This window comes from Suncus etruscus, chromosome 3 (assembly GCF_024139225.1).
Source record: "Suncus etruscus isolate mSunEtr1 chromosome 3, mSunEtr1.pri.cur, whole genome shotgun sequence".
Classification (NCBI taxonomy): Eukaryota; Metazoa; Chordata; class Mammalia; order Eulipotyphla; family Soricidae; genus Suncus; species Suncus etruscus.
This window is the reverse complement of record NC_064850.1, coordinates 150,916,028-150,937,874: the sequence shown is the minus strand read 5'-3', so window position 1 is coordinate 150,937,874 and position 21,847 is coordinate 150,916,028. Positions and strand designations below refer to the sequence as shown.

At 42.1% G+C, this 21,847-nt stretch overlaps 1 protein-coding gene across 1 annotated transcript in view; it reads right to left on the bottom strand.

Annotated features, from left to right (window-relative positions):
* SHC3 (SHC adaptor protein 3) overlaps positions 1–19,505 on the bottom strand; it is a 168,558-nt gene extending 149,053 nt beyond the window's left edge. The window contains exon 1 of the mRNA XM_049769558.1: positions 19,047–19,505. Coding sequence (XP_049625515.1) covers positions 19,047–19,505 — 459 coding nt within the window. The remainder of the gene's footprint in view (positions 1–19,046) is intronic.
* Positions 19,506–21,847: the final 2,342 nt, after the last annotated feature.

The window sequence follows — 21,847 nt, the reverse complement described above, 5'->3', positions numbered from 1 at the left end:
ACAAAATAAACACTAAAAATTGAGTTTCCACATGATCCAACAATACCATTCGTAGAAATATACGTAAAAGCCCAAAACACCATACAGAAAGACCTCTGCATTCCTATGTTCATTGCAGCACTATTCACAATAGCTAAACTCTAAAAACAACCCAGTACCTAAGAAACTATAATCCATGTACACAATGAAATACTATGCAGCTGTAGGGAAAATGAAGTAATTAAATTTGCTTATTCATGAATGAATATGTAAAGTATTGTGCTAAGTGAAATGAAATGAGTCAAAGAGAGAGGGATCAACATTTTGGGATATGAAATAGTATGGTAATAATATCCAGAAACAATAGAAATGGGAGCAGGAAGACCAGTCCATTATAGGAAGCTTTTCACAAATATTAGGGGTGGGGTATAAGTAGGGCAGAGATCAGATAACTAAGACATTTAGACATTTATAGTTGAAAATGCTCACGCAGGACAAGTACTGGGTGTTGGAAGGAGATAAACTGATATAAACTGATATGCATGATAATCCCTTCAGTGATGATATTGCAAACCACAGTGTCAAAGGAGAAAAAAGGAGGAATGACCGAGAGAGAGAGAGAGAGAGAGAGAGAGAGAGAGAGAAAGAGAGAGAGAGAGAAAGAGAGAGAGAGAGAGAAGAAAATGCCTGCCCCAGAGGCAGCCATGGAAGAGGGCAGGGAGGAGAAAGAGGGAAACTGGGGACATTAGTAGTGGGAAAAGTTTACTGGTGAAGAGTGTTGTACCTTGCATGACTGAAACTCAATCATGTACAGCTTTTAACTATGTGATCTGTATTATGATCAACCTTGTAAGCACACTGTTTAAGTAAGTAATTTAAAAAATCCTGGAGAATAGGACTTTCGGTAGATGTATAAAAAACATAAAGAAATAAAAAAGAAAGAAAGAAAGAAAGAAATTGGGCCTCCACATAGTGATAGGGCATTTACCTTGCATGCTGCCGACCTGGAATGGACCCAGGTTAGATCCCTGGCATCCCATATGTCCCCCGAGCCAGCCAGGAGTGATTTCTGAGAGCAGAAAAGAATAAATAAATAGGGACCAGAGCAATAGCACAGAGAGTAGGGCATTTGCCTTGCACATAGCCAACCCAGGTTCAATCCCTGTCATCCCATATGGTCCCCCAATCTGCCAGAAATGATTTCTGAGCTCAGAGCTAGGAGTAATTCCTAAGTACCACCAGGTATGACCCAAAATAAAATTAAAAAAAAACTAATTAATGAATTACATAAAATAAATAAAACACTTTAAGCTACAAGTGTTGATCAAGATATAGTAAACAATTTGGATTCTACAGAGATCCCCAGACAGGCCCCTATAGAGGACTTCACTCACAATCCTTATCTTTAACCTAATCTCCACAAGAAGTTTTGAAGAAGTCATCACCCCTTTCCTTCCCAAATGTTGGAGCCTCCTATTTAGAGACGACAGGGAATATTGTAGGCAAATACGAAGGCCTCGCTGGCAACATGTCTTTCATTTCATTAGAAACCCAAGGGGAGCAGTGGTGCCAGCCGTAGGTCATTTCCCTCGCACACACTAACTTAGGACGGACCAGGGTTCGCTACCCCGGCATCCCATGTGATCCCCAAGCCAGGAGCGATTTTCTGAGTGCTTAGCCAGGAGTAACCCCTGAGCGTCACTGGGTGTGGCCAAAAACCAAAAAAAAAAAAAAAAAAGATATAATTAAAAAGAAATTTTGAATACTCCAATAATCTATTCACAATAAGAAGCTCACCACAAAGAGTAGTGGTACAATAATATAGGAAATACCTACACTAACAACTAGCATGGCAATCTTTTTTTTTTTTTTTTTTTTTTGGTTTTTGGTTTTCGGGTCACACCTGTTAGTGCTCAGAGGCTACTCCTGGCTCTACACTCAGAAATCGCTCCTGGCAGGCTCGGGGGATCATATGGGTTGCCGGGATTTGAACCACCGTCCTTCTGCATGCAAGGCAAATGCCCTAGCTCAATGTTATCTCTCCAGCCCCTATCATGACAATCTTAATGAGTGAGACAAGTAGAATGCCTGTTGGAAAGGAGGGGAGGGGGGCATTGGCGGTGGGAATAGTACACTGGTGAAGTAGGGGTGTTCTGTTTATGACTGAAACCCAATTACAATCATGTTTGTAATCATGGTGCTTAAATAAAGATTTTATATTAAAAAAAAAGAAATATATACAACATCAGTTACAACAATGAAAAAAATTTTAAACTTTAAGCCTTTTCTCCAAAACTCTTTTTATCTTATTTGTACTTGAACTTACTAATGATTTATATTATACTTAATCAATAAATATTTAATTCACTCTCCAAACAAGAAAAAGAAATACTTAAGATTATGATAGAATAGGAATAGACCACCAAGGAAGGATCAAAGGCTTTTTTTCTGGACAAGAAATAGAATCTTTTGTTCTACTCTTCCCCTCCACCTGTATTAACTTTTAATCCAATGAAAAGTGCTCACACACATCCCCCTAATTGAAAAGGCATACAACAATGAAGTGTTCTGCCTTTATTTTGAATCCTCACTAATAGATTCCCTGTTATACGGGGGCTTCCTGTCCTTTCTCTCTTCTTTCTATCTCTTAAAAAAACTCTCCTGAATTTGATCAAAAATATAAATTAAAAATAAGGCAGAATCAGAGAGATAGTAAGTTAACAGTAAGTTAAGGCTTTTGCCTTACACACAACTGGTTAGATCTGTGGACAAACCTGGTCTCTGAGCACCACCAGGAGTGATTCCTGAGCACAAAGCCAGGAGTAAGACCTAAACACTGCCTGTGAATCCCCCCAAACAAAAAAAAAATATCAACTGAAGCCATACATGAAAGTTTCCATATTGAAAAAATTAATTTAGACTGATTCCTAGAAGTTGAGCAACATAAAACTCTTCATTTGGAAGATGAAACATATTTAACATATATTAGTAATTCACCATACTAACAGTAGAGGGTGAAAATATCTATTTATGTCAATGGATGCTAATATAAAGTTGGAAAAAGAAGTGTGAAGATAATCTTGCCCAGGAGAATTTATCAGGTGCTCATGGTCCCAGCCAATACAGTAAGAAAAAAGGTCCAATATCAGCCCAAACCTATTGTATACATAGGTAAAAATATTTGTCAAAATAGAATGATGCATGGAGAAGAATTATTGTTTTATCTTATGAGAAGTTGGAAGCTGTCTACATATCTAAGAATCAGGAGCTAATTTAATAAGATTTTTATGTCCATATATTTTAATACTAAGTAAACACCAAAAAGAATGAAGCAGAAGGGCCAGGGAGAGAGCACAATGAGCTTTTTTTTAGAGGACCTCTCATGTGGAGACTCCAGCATGGCTGGTTACTCCACTGTACCTGGATAATATTCTGGTTACCTCAGCAAGCCTGGTCTGATCAACCTGCCTCTCCAGGCTGATACCAAGCCATAAGACCCATGTAGCAGAGCCATGTGTCAGTGTGAGTGCCCCAGGCTTCCTTGAGATACTGGAAGCACTGTTGGGGAGCCCCCAAACAAATAATTCTGAGTACTAACATTGAAAATTTTCAAAACATTATAAATAAAATAGTCACAGCACAAATGTGGCCATATGTTATAATAAAAATCATTAAAATTTTTCAGATAGCATAATTCCTATAAATGTATGTTTGACACATGAATTAATAAAATTGTGAATTAAATATTATTGCAGATTATTTCTACCACATGTCAACATAAACTAGCATTATACTTGTAAACCCCCCCCCCCCCGCCAAAAAAAGAACAAGTCACAGAACAATTTATATAAAGTGGTTTCTTTGAGGAACAGAAAGGAAGAATAAAAGACCAAAAAAAATCACATGAACAGATCAATAGAAGCAGAGAAAGCATTTGATAAGGTCCAACACCCATTTTTGATTAAAAACTCTCAGCAAGATGGGAATGAAAGGAACCTTTCTCAATATAGTTAAGACCATCTACCACAAGACAATGGAAAATATTATCCTCAATAGAGAAAAACTAAAGCCTTCCCTCTAAATTCTGGTACAAGACACGGTTGTCCTCTCTCACCACTCCTATTCAACATAGTACTGGAAGTACTTGCTATAACGATTAGGCAAGAAAAAGATATCAAAGGAATCCAGATAGGAAAGGAAGAAGTCAAGCTCTCGCTGTTTGCAGATGACATGATACTCTACTTAGAAAACCCTAAAGACTCTACCAAAAAAGCTTCTGGAAACAATAGATTCATATAGCAATGTGGCAGGCAACAAAATTAACACAGAGAAATCAGTGGCCTTTTTATACACCAATAGTTATAGGGAAGAAATGGACATTAAGAAGGCAATTCCATTCACTTTAGTGCCACACAAACTCTTGGAGTCAACTTGACCAAAGACGTGAAGGACCTAAGCAAAGAAAACTATAAAACTCTGCTCCAAGAAATAAGAGAGGAAATGAAAACACATACCCTGTTCATGGATTGGCAGGATTAACATCATTAAAATGGCAATACTCCCCAAAGCATTGTACAGATTTAATGTGATCCCCTTAAAAATACCCATGACATTCTTCAAAGAAGTGGATCAAACACTTTTGAAATTCATTTGGAACACCCTAAAATACCTAAGCAATCCTTGGGAAAAGGAATATGGGAGGCATTTCTTTCCCCAACTTTAAACTGTACTACAAAGCAATAGTTATCAAAACAGCATGATATTGGAATAAAGACAGACCCTCAGATCAGTGGAATAGACTTGAGTACTTAGAGACTGTTCCCCAGGCATACAATCGCCTAATTTTTGATAAAGGAGCAAAAAATCCTAAATGAAGCAGGGAAAGCCTCTTCAACAAGTGGTGTTGGCACAACTGGTTAGTCACTTGCAAAAAAGCAAACTTAGACCACCAGCTAACATCATGTACAAAGGTAAAATCCAAATGGACTAAAGACCTTGCTATCAGACCTGATACCATAAGGTATATAGAACAACACGTAGGTAAAACACTCCATGACATTGAGACTAAAGGCATCTTCAAGGAGGAAACTGCACTCTACAAGTAAGTGGAAGCAGAGATAAACAGATGGGACTATATTAAGCTGAGAAGCTTCTGCACCTCAAAGGAAACAGTGCCCCTGATTCAATGTCATTATGTACCTGAAATTTTGCTGTGAATGATTTGTAATCCACTTTGGTCAAAATTAAAATATTTATTAAAAAAAATTTCAAAGTAAAACTCTCATTTCAACGAGTTTTTCCAGTGCTTAGCATCTTTTTCAAGAACATAAAATCAATAAGAAAATTACGGTGCTATTGACAATCTGGAATAACATAAATGCCTATGACAGATGAGTGGATCAAAAATAACGAAATGTTACTTAGCTCTAAAGATGAAATCTTGCATTTGCTATAACTTTAGTAGAACTGAGGGTACCTCTTCAGGCAAAATAAATCAGATATAAATGTCAGTTGATCTTACTTGTGTGACATATAAAGAAACAAAGCAAGAGAATGGATAGTAAATAAAGCATACTTTATTTTTTAATTTTTATTGAGGACAATGTGAATTACAGGTCTTTCACAGTTGAGTTTAAGGTACATAGTGCCAGTGAATTGGGGCAATTCCCACCACCCACAATGACCACCTGCAGCCCCTGTTCCAAGCATTCATTCTCTACCTCCACGCTTGGTCCCCGGGACTGCTGGTGTAACAGGTCCCTTTTGCGTATAGCTTTGAAAACATACTTTTGTCTTAGACTACAGAAAAGAGGCCACTAAGTAGTGGGAGAGATTGTGGAGAGGATATGGGGAAAGAATGGAGAGAGGCTGGAGAGGGTGTGGAGGGAGTGAGACAAGAGTAGGTGGGGAGGATTTGGGGTGAGCTGTGAAGAGGGTCTGAGAGGGCCTTTAGCATTTTGGTGGCAATGGTGGTGCAGTAACTTTGTGCATCAAAAGCATGAATCATAAGCACAATTGCAAATATCTCACATCACTAACAAAAATTAAAATATAGTGCCTGGTGTTTCAAAAAAATATAGAGAGACAGAAAGAAAGAGATTTCTACACACATAACCACTATCTTCTTAGATGATTCCCATTTCTTTTGGAAGAACTTCCATGCAGAGCTAGGAGGCCCAGGCGGAACCCATAGCAAATGCTCTACCCACAGAGCTGCCCACTATACAAGGGCCCAAAGATACAGTGCTATTAAAGCTCTGCTGTAATGGGGATTCTTGGCCACCCCAGAGTTGCTGGAACCCCCCAGAGATGCTCCTGACAGTATTCTGGAGCCTACAAGACTTCACTTGGAGTTGTTGAAGTTGTGGTAACAGAATCCAGTATGTGCCTTAACTGGTCTAAAATCTCCTGGGTCCTCCACTGATTCTTTTCAAACTGCAGTCTAGTGTCTTATTTATTTATCAGCAATATTATCAGTAATTAACATCTCCAAACACAGTACTTTCCCCACTAGCATCAAAGATAAACAGGAACCTGTTAAATTGTCCCTTTGTCCCCAGTACCTAGCATAAGTTACCATAGAATAGAAATAAACACTATAGATTAAAATAATTGAGCATCATATTGTGGGAAAAATACATGTATGTAGATGAATGAAGTAGGTGAGACCAACAATTTAGAAATCAATAGAAAAACAAAGCTACAATTATGCTAAGGAAGAGCCTCCATCGAGAAGGAGATATATAGTCCAGTGGATAGGACACTTGTCTTGCATGCAGATGGCTTGAATTCAATTTCCATCATCCCATATGGTCCCCCAAGATCTGCAGGGATAAGTCTTGACAGAGCCCTCCTCTACCACCTAAAAAGGAGGAACAGCCTCCCGGGCAGAGAGTGGGTGTCTCAGAGATGTTGCAGAAGGGAAGACGAGCAAAGAAGTAAGAAAGTTTTTGGTTTTATAATTAGACTCACTCAGAAGCTTCTCCCAGACACTGCCATAGATCAGACAAGCCAACCCTCTTGTGCTAACAAGATTAGGAAGAGAAGGAAGTGAAATTGGGAAGAAATGTTGAGGGGCAAATGAATGCTTTGAGGGAAGGTTGAATTAGGCATGAAAGATAACAAGAAGCTGTCAAAGGGGCCACGCAATACCGCAACAGGTAAGGCGTTTGCCTTGCAGCTGACCCAGGTTTGATCCCCAGCATCCCATATGGCCCCCCAAGCTTGCCAGAGATAATTTCTGAGCGAGAGCCAGAAGTAACCATTGAGAGCCACTATGTGTGGCCCAAAAAAACAAACAAACAACAAATGGATGTCACAGAAATAAATTATATTTCTATAAAGGTAATAGGATTCAAAAGGCAACACTCAAAAGTCCTATTTCTTTAGTCATTGTGTGACACTTGCCTTGATATCTTGAGTTAAAACTCAGCAAAGCCAAGTACTACATAGTTTTTCTGCCTACCAGAAGCTACAGGACAGTAGTCACACCACAGACAAGGTGGCAACTTATTTGTTACACTACACACTAACTTATTTGTCCAGAGAACTAGGTATTAAATGATTTCCCAGAATATCTTGGCTGGATGGGGGAGACTGTTTTTTTTTTTATTTTACTAAAGCACTGTTATTTCAAAATTATTCAGAATTGAATTTTAGACATACAATGTTTCAATACTCATCCCACCACCATTATCAACTTCCTTCCACCAGGGCTCCCAGGTTATCTCCTACTACACCTACCTGCCTGCCTCCTCAAAAGGTACATTTTAAAATGTGATTGGTGAAGTTTGGACCTCATGATTTCAGTATTGTTGACTGTGTTTTTAGATATTTACCTCTACCACTATTCTACAACACTAATGAACCCAAGTTCTCTTGACCCTGGCCCCCTGTTACTTCCAGTCTCTCTTACTTACTTACTTCCCCAAACAATTTCTTACCTCCTCTGTCCTTCTCCCTACACAGTAAGGCCAAGGGTAACTGAGGCAGTCAAGCCTTTAAACAGAGCAGGAATGAGAGTAAAGGCAGCAGGACAGGTGTTTATGGTCAACATCTGAATGGCAGTTGACTGCTCCCTCCTGGCCATTGCATGAAGAGCCATCCTCCTCACACATAGTTACTAAGCAAACAAGGTTATCCTTTACACAGGAATAATTAATCATGTATATTACTATGATACTTCCAGTGGGGGGGATCTCAGCTCAGTTCTTTAGATGGCACACCAACACAACCACACAAATAATCTTTTCATAAGCAGTGTCTCTATCTAAAGCCCAGGAATGTCAAGATGGATCCTCTGGGGTGAGGCAGGAAGAATGAGCCAGGAGATCCAAGGCTCACAGCAATGTATGAAGACAAACAGCTCTGGAACATGAACAGAGACAGGAAGCTCCTCAAATGTCAGCTTTAGGCCTATCGGCCTCATCAACTTCTAGGAACAGCCAGAAAGGTTTGTGTCCCTGATCTCAGCCCTAGATGTTTGCATGTTCTAAGATGCTGCCAATTCTTTGATCTTTCATTTGTTCAGGGCTAGCAAACCTAACACAACAGTGTTTGAAAAATTCAGTAGAGTAAATTTAACACAGAGAAAATGTATCTATGTGTTGTTATTGTTAGCTAAATTGCCCTCCTCCCAATGACTTTTTAATTTTTCTAGTAATACTTCCTGATCTAGAAACTTCTCTTTCCCCTCCTGGGCAACTGTTTCTGTTTGAGACATAGAAAATGAAATTTCCTAGCTGTATACCCTAAATGTAGATACCATTTCCCAGGTGCACAACACTGAGCTTCCACTCTGAGCCAGTATGCAGATCAGTTACAAACCGTGTCACCAATCCCCCCCAAAAATGTGTTCCAATGCTCTCCTGCTAATTAAAAGACACAGTTCATCTACCCCATATATCAGGAACCTCCTATGTCTAAGAAGTAAGTGTGAGGAAAGAAGCCCAGAGAGAATGGTTAAGGGTTCTTTATAAATGTGTCTCCATTTGGAAACCAACGAACAGTAAGGAAACCAGAAATCCAGGTCAGTTCTTTTGTTGTTTCTCATTCTTCCAAGAAACACAAATCTGCTTAAGTGTTTCAGGTCAACTAGTGGTTGAGTCTACACTTCAAAAGCTTATGTATTTACTTGTGATGGTTCATTTTGTGTCAGCTTAATTCGATCACAGGGTTTTCATGTAAATCAAAGTGATTAGAGGTGCTTCTGTGAAAAATGTTCTGGATGGATTTTGCATTTAAACCAATCGACTGAGTAAAGTAGATCACCCAGTTTAACACAGGTGGGCCCTGTGCCATCATTGGAAGCCTGGTGCAAACAAAATGCTGATCTCTACTAAATAACAGGAAGTTCTTCCTGCCTGACTGCCTTTAAATGGGGACACTGCTTTTTTCTGCCTTTTGATTAAAAATAAAATATCAGGTCTCTCGAGTCTTAAATTTGCCCATTCACCCTACAGACTCTTGAACTTCTCTGCATCTATAGTCATATGAGCCAATCCCTTTCGGCAATTTTCTATTTATCTGCACACCAGATTGATTCTATTCTTCAGTAAAATCTAAAACAGTTCAGCAGATCACCCATTTGCCAAATTATCATCCAGCTGCTGGAGGAAGCCCTGTAAAGTTGGGAGATGAGGTGTCCCACAGAGCTCGAGAGAATTGGAAGATCCATCCTTGAAGTCACCTCAAGGAAACATCAGAATAGCTGGGTGGAGTTAAAAGTCATCATCTCAGAAGGATAGGTCTCCTTGATTGCCCCATTCCCTCCCAGGAACCCCAGAGTCGAATGCAAGGAGAGTTGAGCATACTGGACACTGGCAATACTCTATTGTACTTAGAACCTATTAAACTCAGTCCTGCAACTTGTTGATCCAAACCTTGAGTTTTGTGATGGCACTGAGGAGGAAAGGTGCTAGTCCTGCTTATTTTGGGGAAAAGGTGTTGATCTTCTTGAGTCGATGCCTGTTTAAACTGGATAAGTGCCCACTCCTTTTATGTTGCTCTATTTTGTATACTGTATGTATTTTTTTTATTTTGTTTTGGTTTGGTTTGGTTTTTTGGGGCCACACTTGGCGGCATTCAGGGGTTACTCCTGGCTCTGTGCTCAGAGATTGCTCCTGGTTCAGGGGACCATATGGGATGGCCGAGATCAAACCTGTTTTCTTCCTGGATCAGCCTTGTGCAAAACAAATGCCCTACAACTGTGCTACCAATCCAGCCCATGTATGTATTTTTGAAATAGCTCCATAGTAAATAGTTCTCATGTCTAAGGGCATATTTATAAAAGGGTCAATATGAGCTGAGTCAAGATCTAAAGGAGTGCTACTCTAGGACTGCTAAAGCTTGGCTAAAGGTGGATTCCCATTTCTTGCATCTGATATTTCTTCTGTACTATTAAAATCATCCTATGTTTAGGGGACAAAAGCCTATCCACCTATTTGCTTCCTCCAGATTCAGGGATGGCCAGGATACCTTGGAACAAAGCTGATTGAAGATTTGCTCTGCTCTGGGAGTTCAGAAGGCATGAACCAGTTTTTTTTTTTTTTTTTTGGGGGGGGGCCACACCCGTTTGCTGCTCAGGGGTTACTCCTGGCTATGCGCTCAGAAGTCGCTCCTGGCTTGGGGGGACCATATGGGACACCGGGGGATCGAACCGCGGTCCGTCCAAGGCTAGCGCAGGCAAGGCAGGCACCTTACCTCCAGCGCCACCGCCCGGCCCCGGCATGAACTAGTTTTTGAAGGGTAAGTGATTAAAGGTTCTGTAGAGTAAGTGTCCTCATGTTGCCACACCAAACATCTCCAGGAGAGGTATTCATATGACTGAAGGGATCTGTCTGCCATACAAAGAACACCCCTAGATAAACATGCCTTCATGGTCTCATCTCAAGAGATAATTTACTAGCATTCTGTTACTCTCCGTTTTGAGGAGAAACTTGGGGAAGGGGCTCAGTAAATTGACACTGTTGTTGCAACCGAAATACTGAACCTTCTCACCAAAGTTGTAAACATGATGTGATTTTCAGATTGCATTAAACAGGAACTTTCTCTTTGGACACACATCAGAAACTTTGAAGATTTGCAAAGCCCAAAATCATGGTGTTAAACATATTGTCCACAGGTCCCTCAAGGCAGCCAAATCACTTTAGTTCATGGAATTTGATCAAATAAAATTTGTCAGAATTAGATATCATTAGACAGCTTTGTCAGCATAAGGTTGGAGGAAGACCAAGATCAACTTGTGTAAAGAGTTTGGACAACTTCAAATTCTTAAAATTAGGAATAACAGATGTGCTTATCTTTCAGCCCAATCATAGGTGAGAAGCAATTCTTTTGAGGGGCTTTTTCAAGAGGCAGCACACTTCAGGTAGCAACTTCTCATCAAACACAAAATGCATGGCAACAATGAGCTCTTTGTGCATTTGCTTAAAAAGCCTTGACTCTAAAAGGAGTATAAGGATGCCAGTGGTAAGATGGCTCAGTTCCACTTCTTTTCTCCTCCTCTGTGGCTTCTCCCTCAAGCTTCCAGATTTTCTCCAGCTCCAAAGGAAGCTTGAAATCAAGTCTACTGGTAGGAGGTCAAACTTGTCAGGTGGCTATGGAGTAGCAAGACAATAATGAGGCCAGAAACCAAGAGTCAACTATATCATGACTGCACCAAGCAGGAGTGGAAGAAGATTCCAACCCAAAGGTATTGGAAGATGCCACCTTGTCATAATGCCACCTTGTCATAAAAGTCAGCAACTAGCCTTTCTTCTATCAGGCACATCAAGTATGTGTGGTGCCCCCTAAAAATGCCCCCAAAAGATGAATAAGCATTGACTATGAACCGGAAAAATCAGTTTCCATCTGGGAGATTGATTTTTTTTGTTCCCTGAAGCCCAGTGTCATTCTGTTTATTTATACTTATGACTAATCTAAAATTCAGAGAATTTTAGAAAGTGTCAACAAAGATGGTTCCAAGGCTACTTACAGAACATATATCAGCTGACCACTGACATCACGGTGGTGGACTTGCAAATTCAAACTCAATTTGTAATTCTACGAAGCAGCATAAACACCACCCCTATAGCTAGTCACTTATTACATACATACACATACTCAAGCATTCATTTACTTACTGCTTAAATAATGTTTAAAATAATGTCATGAAGATATTCTTTATATAACCTTTATTATAAGTGATCTATGTTGTCCATTTTTCCCTGTCCTTTTCTCAATATACATAACTTGTTGCTTTTTTCCAGTACATCTGAAGCCCATCTACATCTAAATAAAATAATTGCTTGGTTTTTGCTACTTTCACTTAAAGTGCTGAATCCTTGCGGCCAGAGAGATAGTACAGTGAGTAAGGTGTTTGCTTTGCATGCAGCAAACCTAAGTTAGATCCTTGTAACCCCATATGGTCCAACAAGTCCCACCAAGAATGATCCCTGAGCACAGAGCCAAGAGACCATAGCTGGGTGTGACCAAAATTAAACTAAGCTGCTGGGTCCTCATCATGTTTTCCTCAGAATCTCAGCAAACTGTCTTGGCCATGGATCCCTAGGATACAGCAATAACCAGACCCCAGCAGCATGCTGTCAACATCACAAATCACAGTAGGTCACTCTCCTCTGCCTGCAGTACACAAGCAAGCTGCTACTTAGCTAGGCCACTCACCACTCCTTAAGTCAGGATCCTGTGACATAAAAGCCAGACCCACATCGCCACCCCACTCCTTCCTACAGCAGTCACAACAGATAGAGAAAGTTCCAGATAGGCAGGATAAACTCTCAAGCTCCACATTTGAGATGGCCAAGAGGAGCTGGGGCTCTCAGGAGGTGGCACCAGCCAGGGCCTCCATCTTGCCAAGTCACTATTGCAAGGAACCATGAACCAGACAGAGGCCCCAGACTTCATGCATCTCATGAGAGGTCTTGGCTGAAAAACCAGTGTCACATGGGGTTTGCATGTTTGTGATCCAGATTTTTCTATTCTCAGGACTCTGCTTACATGGCATTTATCATATGGTCCTTACAAACAGCATCCTTTCCAAGAGAACTGAGGCAGTATAGTAGGCAGGGCACTTGCCTTGAACATGGCAACCCAGGTTCAACCCTGGCACCTTATATAGTCCCCAAAAACCCCTCCAGGAGTCATTCCTGGAGTTCAGAGTCAGGAATAAACCCTAAGCACAACCAGGTATGACCGAAAAAATCTTGAAAAAAAGAAATCTAGTCTTTACAAATCAAAGTTTCACTTATAGCACATCCTGCAGAATTGTTTTCCCTTAAACACAAATATAAAATGAAACAAGAGAAAGCTTCTCTCCAAAGCCATCCAAAATGCCACCTGTAAGTTGTATATGTGTGTTGTGCCAAGTGTATGTCTATGTTTATGAAGTGTTTCTGATATGCCTGCATGAATGATGTGTTTATGGCATGTGTGTGGCATATGTGTAGGTGGTATGTGATGTGTTTTTGGATTTGTTATATGTGATATGCACATTATGTGATGTTTATGTATATGTGGTATGTATGGTATACACACATTAACATAGTTGCTAATATTGTGTTACATAAAAAATGACACTTTGCAGATGAGATTTAAAATTTTTCTATTAATCTCAAAATAATTCATTAGGCTGCTTTATTGTTTAGTATTATTTACAAATACATCACTCTCTTAAAATATTTTTCAACATTTTAAGAAAATAAATATTTGGTATTCTACTGAGTATCAAGGAATTTTTTTAATCTGCATTAGATTTAATCTAAACTTTTTATTCTAAACAAAATTAGTTCATCATGATGACATATTTTGGGGTCAGACAGAAAGAACAGCCAACACAGCACTTGCCTTGCAAGTAGTTGTCACAGTTTCAATTTCTGGCACCCCACATGGCTCCTCAAACCCCACCAGAAGTGACCCCTGAATGCAAAGCTAGAAAGAAGCCTGAGCACTTCTGGGTGTGGTCTAAAAACTAAAATATTCTTTAAATTAAAAAAATGATGACATATTTTGGCTATACTTGAAATACTTTACTGATATTAGCTTGACCTTTGCTTACAATTAACAAGGTAATATCACATATAAAAATACTTAAGATATTTGTATGGACACTGAAGAGAATGAAAAACCACCAGTTAAGAGTTTATACAGCATGAATTTTCTAAAGACCATCTATAAAAAGCAACAGGACATTTATAAATAACTTCTACCACCCAAAATAGCCAGAGATTCCTATGTGAAGAAAACACAATAACTTCTAGAGCATTCTTTAAAAAGCAAGATTTTGTTTCCAAACAAATCTAACATTCAAGGAAAAATTCAGAAGTTTTCTAAAGGTAAAATCTCCTTTTAGTAGCTTAGAGTTTGTACTTTCAGTGGATAAGTTATCATTTCACTGATGATCATCCATTAATACAATTGAGAGAACATCCAAGCTCATAGTCAAAATCAGATACTCCTCTCTCTCTCTCTCTCTCTCTCTCTCTCTCTCTCTCTCTCTCTCTATATATATATATATATATATATATATATATATATATATATATATATATATATATAATATGTTGAGTGATGAGCATCAGATGCATCTGCTTTTCATGGGGATTTCCTGATTCTTTCTTAACACTCCAATGTCTTTTCATGACACTCCAGGACATGGAAATGTGCTGTTTTTAGGTATTTTTGAGTCTGTGGTGTCATTACCTAAAGAAGGACCCATTTTCTGAGTTCCCCGATACTAACAGCTAACTCACGTTGGGGCACACATCCTACTTCTCACTGCTGGTCATCAGAGAATTTTTCCACCTTGCCAGAGGTTAACTATCAGTGCTGTGTTCATCTCTCTTCCTTTCTAAGTAAATCTGTATACACTATGGATCTGGAAGCAGCACTTGAAAATAGCCCTTTGAAACCTGATAAAGACCTACAGACACCCATTGGCAGCACCTGGGGCCCTTGCTTGGTCAGTGCCTATTTCTGCCCATCTTTTAGATCCACATTGAAAATGATCTTTAAAAGAGGGTTAGACAATACTTTTTGTGAGAATATGCTCCAGGGGCCCAAAAACACAATGCAGAAATGGTACCTTTATTCCTATATTCACCCATAGCATTAGTCACAATAGCCAAAATCTGGAAACAACCCAAGTACTCTAGAACAAATGAGTACTTTATAAAGAAACTGTGGTATATCTACACAATGGAATGTTATGCAGCCATTAGAAAAAATGAAATTGTGAAATTTGCTTATACATAGATAGACATGGAGAGTATCATCCTGAGTGAAATGAAATCAGAGGAAGAGGGGAATAGTATGATTGCACTCATTTACCAGATGAAAAAAAGTACATAAAATGAGAATAATAACCAAATATAATAGAAACAAGGGCTAGGAGGACTGCTCCATGGTAGGAAACTTGTCAAGAAGAATGGAGGAGTGCAGTTAGGACAGAGAAGGGACAATTATGTTAGTTGGAAATGATCACTCTGGACAAGAACTGAGTGCTGAAAGAAGGTAAATTGATTAGCAAGATACCTTTTCAATAGCAACATTTCAAATCACAGTGTCTAAAAGAAAAACAGGTGAGAGAAAAGAGAAAAGAGAGGAAATAAAGTGTCTGCCTTGGAGAAGGCTGGTAGAGGAATGCAAGAGAGAAACTGTGACATCAATGGTGAAAAGATTACACTGGTATGAATGAAACTCAACAACTTTGTAACTGTATATCTTTTTTGTTTGTTTGGGTTGGGGGCCACACCCGGTGACGCTTAGGGGTTAGTCCTGACTCTACGCTCAGAAATAGCTTCCGGCTTGGGAGACCAAATGGGACACTGGAGGATGGAACCACAGTCTGTCCCAGGTTAGTGCGTGCAACGCAAACGCCCTATGCTTGCACCATCCTTATGGCCCCTGTAACTGTATATCTTAGGGAGATTTAATAAATTAAATGAGGGCTAGGGGCTAGAGCGATAGTACAGTAGATAGGGCATTTGCTTGCACGCGACTGCCTTGGATTTGACCCCTGGCATCCCATGGTCCCCTGAGCCTGCCAGGAATGATTCCTAAGTATAGAACCAGGAGTTATCCCTGGTCAATGCCAGGTTGTGGCCCAACCCACCCAAAATAAATGGATGGATGGGTGGATAGATAAAATAAATGACAGCTAACGAGTATAGTGGATAGGGCGCTTTCCTTGAATACATCTTACCTGGGTTTAATCCCCAGCATCTCATATGGTCTCCTGATCACTCAATGCCAGAATCAATTCCTAAGTGCAGAGCCAGAAATAATGCCTGAGCATCACTGTGTGTGTGGCCCCAAAATCAAAAAAATAAAATAAAATAAAATAATTGATCAAAGTAAAAATAGTTATTGTTCTCTTTGCTATTAGATTATCTTTCTTCCTGTCAAAGGCATTATTTTTTCATTCTGTCCCTTTTGTGTCACCAAAAGGAAAAAAAAAAAAACGATAGGCATCTTTAGGAGTGTACTGAGGTGTCTTTATGAGGTTATTCGACATAAATACAAACTCCAAGAGGTTATGTAAGTCAAAGGCTCCCTTATTTGTATCAACTAATACTACTGATGACAGGAAAGCCTAATTAATCATGCTGTAAGCTCTGAATTCTAATGTCAGGAATTTCTCCTATTTGTCAATTTTAGGTCTCATTAATTAATATTACGACCTGTTGGGCAAATAATCTGATGTTTCCCAGATGAGCCAATCCCACCAGACTTCTGTATTTTGCATTTTTACTTTCACACAGGAAGATTAAGCTCAAGTACGTCAATAAAAAAATAGCATGCATAATCATCTAATATTGGTTGTAAACAGAGGTTTCTATGAGAGAAGTCTATAATTAACAGCACACGAATCTTCCAGGAAAAATGGAGATATGTGGGAGTTTTCCTAAATTTAGAAATAAATTTAAGTGAAAGTGAATAATAAATTCTTTCCCAAATGCTAAGCCTTTAACCTCCGAAGATAAAGATCATCCCCCTTTTATCTACAGAAAACTTTCAAGGCAATAAAATAATGTCACCTGACAAATCAGCAGATAATATTTAATTCATATTTTTCAGGTATGTGAATTGCAGAAAAATGAGTTTATGGTTTGAAAAACCAAGCTAAGGAAAACTAAGCTCTGTCAGAAACTCATGTGATGATAAGTGAGAATCAATGTGCATATGAGACATTGTGTTCTAGATTAGCATTCTACTCTCCTTTGCTCTGTGATTTTGAATTTCCAGGAGGGCCCAGAGCAATGTCTAAGCATGTATTCACTTGAGCCCACGATGTCCAGCCAAGGGTGGACATGGCAGAGCAGCATCAAATATTCGGTCATGCTGCATATTCCCACTCCACTGTCACCCCTTCATTAGAAATGGCAGTAACCTCAGACTCAGACGTTCTCAGCATCCTTGTCCTGCACCTGTTAAAATCTCTGGGATTGTCAAAGAATCAAAGAATCGATCAAATACTCACACCAAACTGACCAGTTTTAGCTTGCTCACCAATATTCAACTATCAGCCTTTAGAACAAATCTAACTTCACTCTTCAAAAGGCAATTTAAAAAAGGGGAGAGGGAACTTGGGTGCCAGGAATTGAACCCAAGACTTCACATATGCAAAGTAAGAACTCTTTAATATTGTGTCACATTCTCAACCCCAAATATAATTTTTTGAAAACTTTAAAGTATTAGCTTGAGAATTCTCCGTTTGAGGCCAATCCTCTCTACTTAACATGCCCACTGTAGAAGGCTTGGCTGAGATCTATATAGCTATTTTATATAGCTTATTTACCTCTGTGAAGCAACAAATTTTAACACATAAGTAGCATACTACAATGGCACTTCTTAGCCTCAAAATTGTCAGGGTTTCTTGTTTGGATTTGTTTTCTTTTCGTCTTTGGCTCCTGGTTATGTAATTTTAAGGACTACAAGACAAATCATCAATTGCTCTGACGATAAACTCAACCAGATGTGCATATTTTAAGGCTGACATCCCCCATCCCTTCTAATAAAACATAAGTTCACCTTTTTCATTCATTTTTAAATGAGAATTAAATTATAAAGCAGCCTCAAGAGGAGAAGAGACCACGTTTTAAACACTAGTGGTCATATTTCCTAAGTACAGTCTATGGAAGAACAATTCACCCAATTAAATGTTTCCTTTAGTATTTTGGCTTTTTTACCTGAAGATGGGGCATGCTGGACTTTATTTTTGTTTAACTAAATCAGTCTCCTATATGTACAAATCGGGAATCCTGGAGGTTCTCAATATTACTGACAAAAGTGCGAGCAGCAGTTTTAGGTCTCACTTTCTGTTTCAATAAGAATCCTTTCTGGAATAAACCACACAGAAATAATAATGCTGGTGACCTGGCCTGGGGCATATCTACCCAGCTGAGGGCGTCTTGAGCCCCTTGGCTCCCAGGCAGGCAAGATAAGCAAATGGCTTACTGATGCATTTGTCCTTTCACCACCAAAAGCTTGCCTGCATAAGGGAGGGATTCTCCTGGACCTCCCGCAGACATGATTTTGTCTTTCTTCCAGCACCTCTCCTGCCCCGTGCTCCAGGAGCCAGCCCCACATTCAACCCCTATTAGCCTATTTTTTAAAATGGGAGGTCCTGCGTGGAAATGGTCCCAAATGCTCTTTCAATTACTGTATAACCCCCACCCCACCCCCAAGAAGCCCCAGTAGGCTCAAGAGAGTAGAGCCAACCCGCGCCTGGGAAGTTCTCCGTGCGAGGGCAGTCGCCCACCCAGGCTCCTGAGCACGCACAGAAGTAGTGGAGCCGCTGGCAATGTCCTGCAAAACGGGGTGTGGGGTGCCCGGTGCTTTTGAGTGCTCCCTGGACCCTCGATAGGCCTGACACTGGGCTTCCACTGGCCGGACGGACACGTGCCAGAGACGGGACACGGGCAAGTGGGTCGAAAAGAACAGGGGCTCCGACCCGCGCGCGCGCGCCGAGAGGCTGGGATCCCGCCCGGCGCCCCGCAACCGGGGCAGCGCGCGCCCCGGCCTCCGGGAGGCTGCCTGGGTCACCCACCCCACCCAGCGCCCGCACCCACCTTCACGACGTAGGTGACGCCGGCGCCCAGCACCTGCTCGCTGGCGTGGGGAGCCCTTCCCGGAGGCTCGTCGCCCGGACGGCCCTTCCTGGCTGCGCGCATGGCCGGGGCGCTCGGGCCGGGGGGCGCCGCGCCGTCCGGGGCGGCCAGGCTGGGCGCGCTGCAGCTGCCCGAGAGCCGCGCGCCCGCCCGCTCCCTGGCGGCGGCCGACAGGCCTCGGAGGCCCGAGCTGGAGAGTTTCAGGTGGGACACCTTGTGGAGCAGGTGCCCCAGGCTGCCCGGGCCATCGTCGGGCGCCCTGCGCAGCGCCTCGCCGGACACCAGGTAAGGGGCCGCCGCCGGGTCCGCGCGCGTGGCTGCGCCCTTGCCGCCGCCGCTCACCGACAGGTTGTGCAGAAGGTCATCGACCGATGTCACCGAGTCATTCCTGAAGCGGTTGTACTTGGTGCGTGGAAGCATGCCCCTCCGTGGGCTCGCCGCATACGCCCGAGCGCTGCTGGAGCCGGCCCCGGCGCGGGCTGCCGCGCATAGCAGGCGACCCTGGGGCCCCGGGGCGGGCGGGACGCGACGGCCCCGGGACAGCCCGAGTCAGGGGCTCGGACCTCCGCACCGGCTCCCTGGCGCTTAACGACCCGCTTGGTGAGGGCCGTGGAGCCCCGGGCTCGGAGACGGCTGCGGACGGCTGCTCGCTGGCCGTGCAAAAGTCATAGTTTCCTCTGATGCGCGCCCAGCTGCTCCGGGTTGCTCACAGCGAAAGCATGACTCAGTCGGAGGGAGAGCAGACTCTTCTCAACAAAGGCTCCGTGAGCACTGCAAATCACTTCCTGTAGCAGGAAAAAAAGGAAAAAAGAAGAAGGAAAAAAAACACATACACCCACTGACAGCACTCCAGAGCCAATCAATTCTCAAATTGCCTTGTTCTACCTGCCCGGATACTCCTTCCAACCTTTTGGTTTTTCACCTCCCCAATCTTCCTGCCCCCAGCGTTTATGCCAAAGGTAGATCAGATCCAGTTCCTTCAGGTGCTCGTGAACTTTCTGAACAGCATTTATCCTTCTGAGACTGTTCGCTTCCCCTTGGGCTCGTCTCCATGAGCCAGGCAGTGTCTGCCAGCGAGGCGTTAAAATGTGACGAAGGATTTTTTAAGAAAAGAGCTTCAGCAAATCCTCTTAGACTCTGATTTGGAAATCCACAGGAATTGTTCAGTCACCCCTTCCTCCCCCACAACCATCCCCACCCCCAAAGGGGGAAATAAATATTCACTCCCAGGTGAACATAAAATACCAATTTCCAGAGGTTTTCTTTTCCTTTTTTCTTCTTTTCCTTTACAAATCAACAGAGCGGCCATGACAAGTGTCTTTGTGGTAGTGCTGTTGCTCTCTACCCCAACACCCCCCCCCAAATCTGCATATGAAGTCTTGCACCGAGCCAGCTAAGGTAGCCCTCCCTCCTTGCTAGTTTACAGTAGTCACTTTAAACGAAGGTTCCTTGAATTCTTTCTTCCAAAACAGGGAGGCGAGGGTTCTTGGAGGAAAGGCAACCGACTCCAGAAATCCATATCCCAAAGAAAGGGCTGGTTTACAGCTTTCTTCCAACTGAATGTTTTCAAGCTCTGGAAAAATGCCTAAAAAATGCTACAAATACATCTCAGGGCCTCTTCAGTAGCTGCTTGCAACCCTGCAGTAAGAGAGGGGCGGGGGACAGTGCAGACTATGGTTCCATATCAAATAGGAGGGGGGGCACAGTTTTCTACTCAGGAGTCCGCTGCAAGTATAGGCTTCTTCCTCTCCTTAGGAGCACTGTAAGTGCAGCCTCCAGAAGTCCTGCAGAGTCCAACCCACTCCCTCAAGCTTGCCCCAGACACTGGGGGTCTTGGAGGCAGGAGGAGAGACCCAGCGCAGAGGTTGCTGTCCTGTCCTGGCCAGGTCTGTGCAAGCAGATCAATTTACCTCTCGCAGGTTATGTGGTCCCCCTGAATCGCCTCACACCCACGACTAGACATGTGACACATGCAGAGCTGTGTGGAGGAGGCAGAATGTGCCCCTCCTGGCGACAGGTCAGGCCCACTGAGGGACCCCGAAGGCCCAGGAACAACGACTTGGCTCCCAGACCTAGTAGAGCTGTCGCAGGCCTCTGCCTCTTCCCCTGCCCCAGGCCAGCATAGCAACAGCAAACACACACCCCAGGGACGGTGGTGGGGGGCTGTCCAAGCACCCCCAGGTCTTAAGCAAAAATGCCTTATCATTCCCAAACCGTGGTCTTCATTAGAAGCAGACAAAAAGGCAGCAAAATGTGAATGAAATGCTGTTTGTGTGAATGAAAGGGCCGGCGAGCGAGCCAGCGTTTCTGTGAATGAAGCAGACCCTGCAGCCGGCGCCAGGCAATCCCGGGTTCCAGCGGGCCCAACCAATAAGCAGCCGCCGCGATGACTCATTCAACAAAGGCTGGCTCAATAGTGGAAGATTCCATTTCAATCAAAGGCGGGATCTTTCATCCAACTGCAGTGTGGGGGAAAAAAAGGCAATTTGATTACAAAGATGCAGGGGAAAGGGACAGATGTGATGGAGAAAGGAAAAGCGACTTTTTTCAAGGAAATGTAAGCATCTGGGTTTAGGTCTCAGGATGATCTCTTGGAGGTGAGCTATGCCCCCAACTTTCATTCAGCTCTTCATTTACATCAAGGAGCAAGCATGAATGTGCCATCCGGCTCACTTTATTATGAATGTACAGTGAATGCACATTCAAAATCTAGGCACCTCGCCTTGATTCTTTTTGTGAAAGGAATAGAGAACATGCGTGCA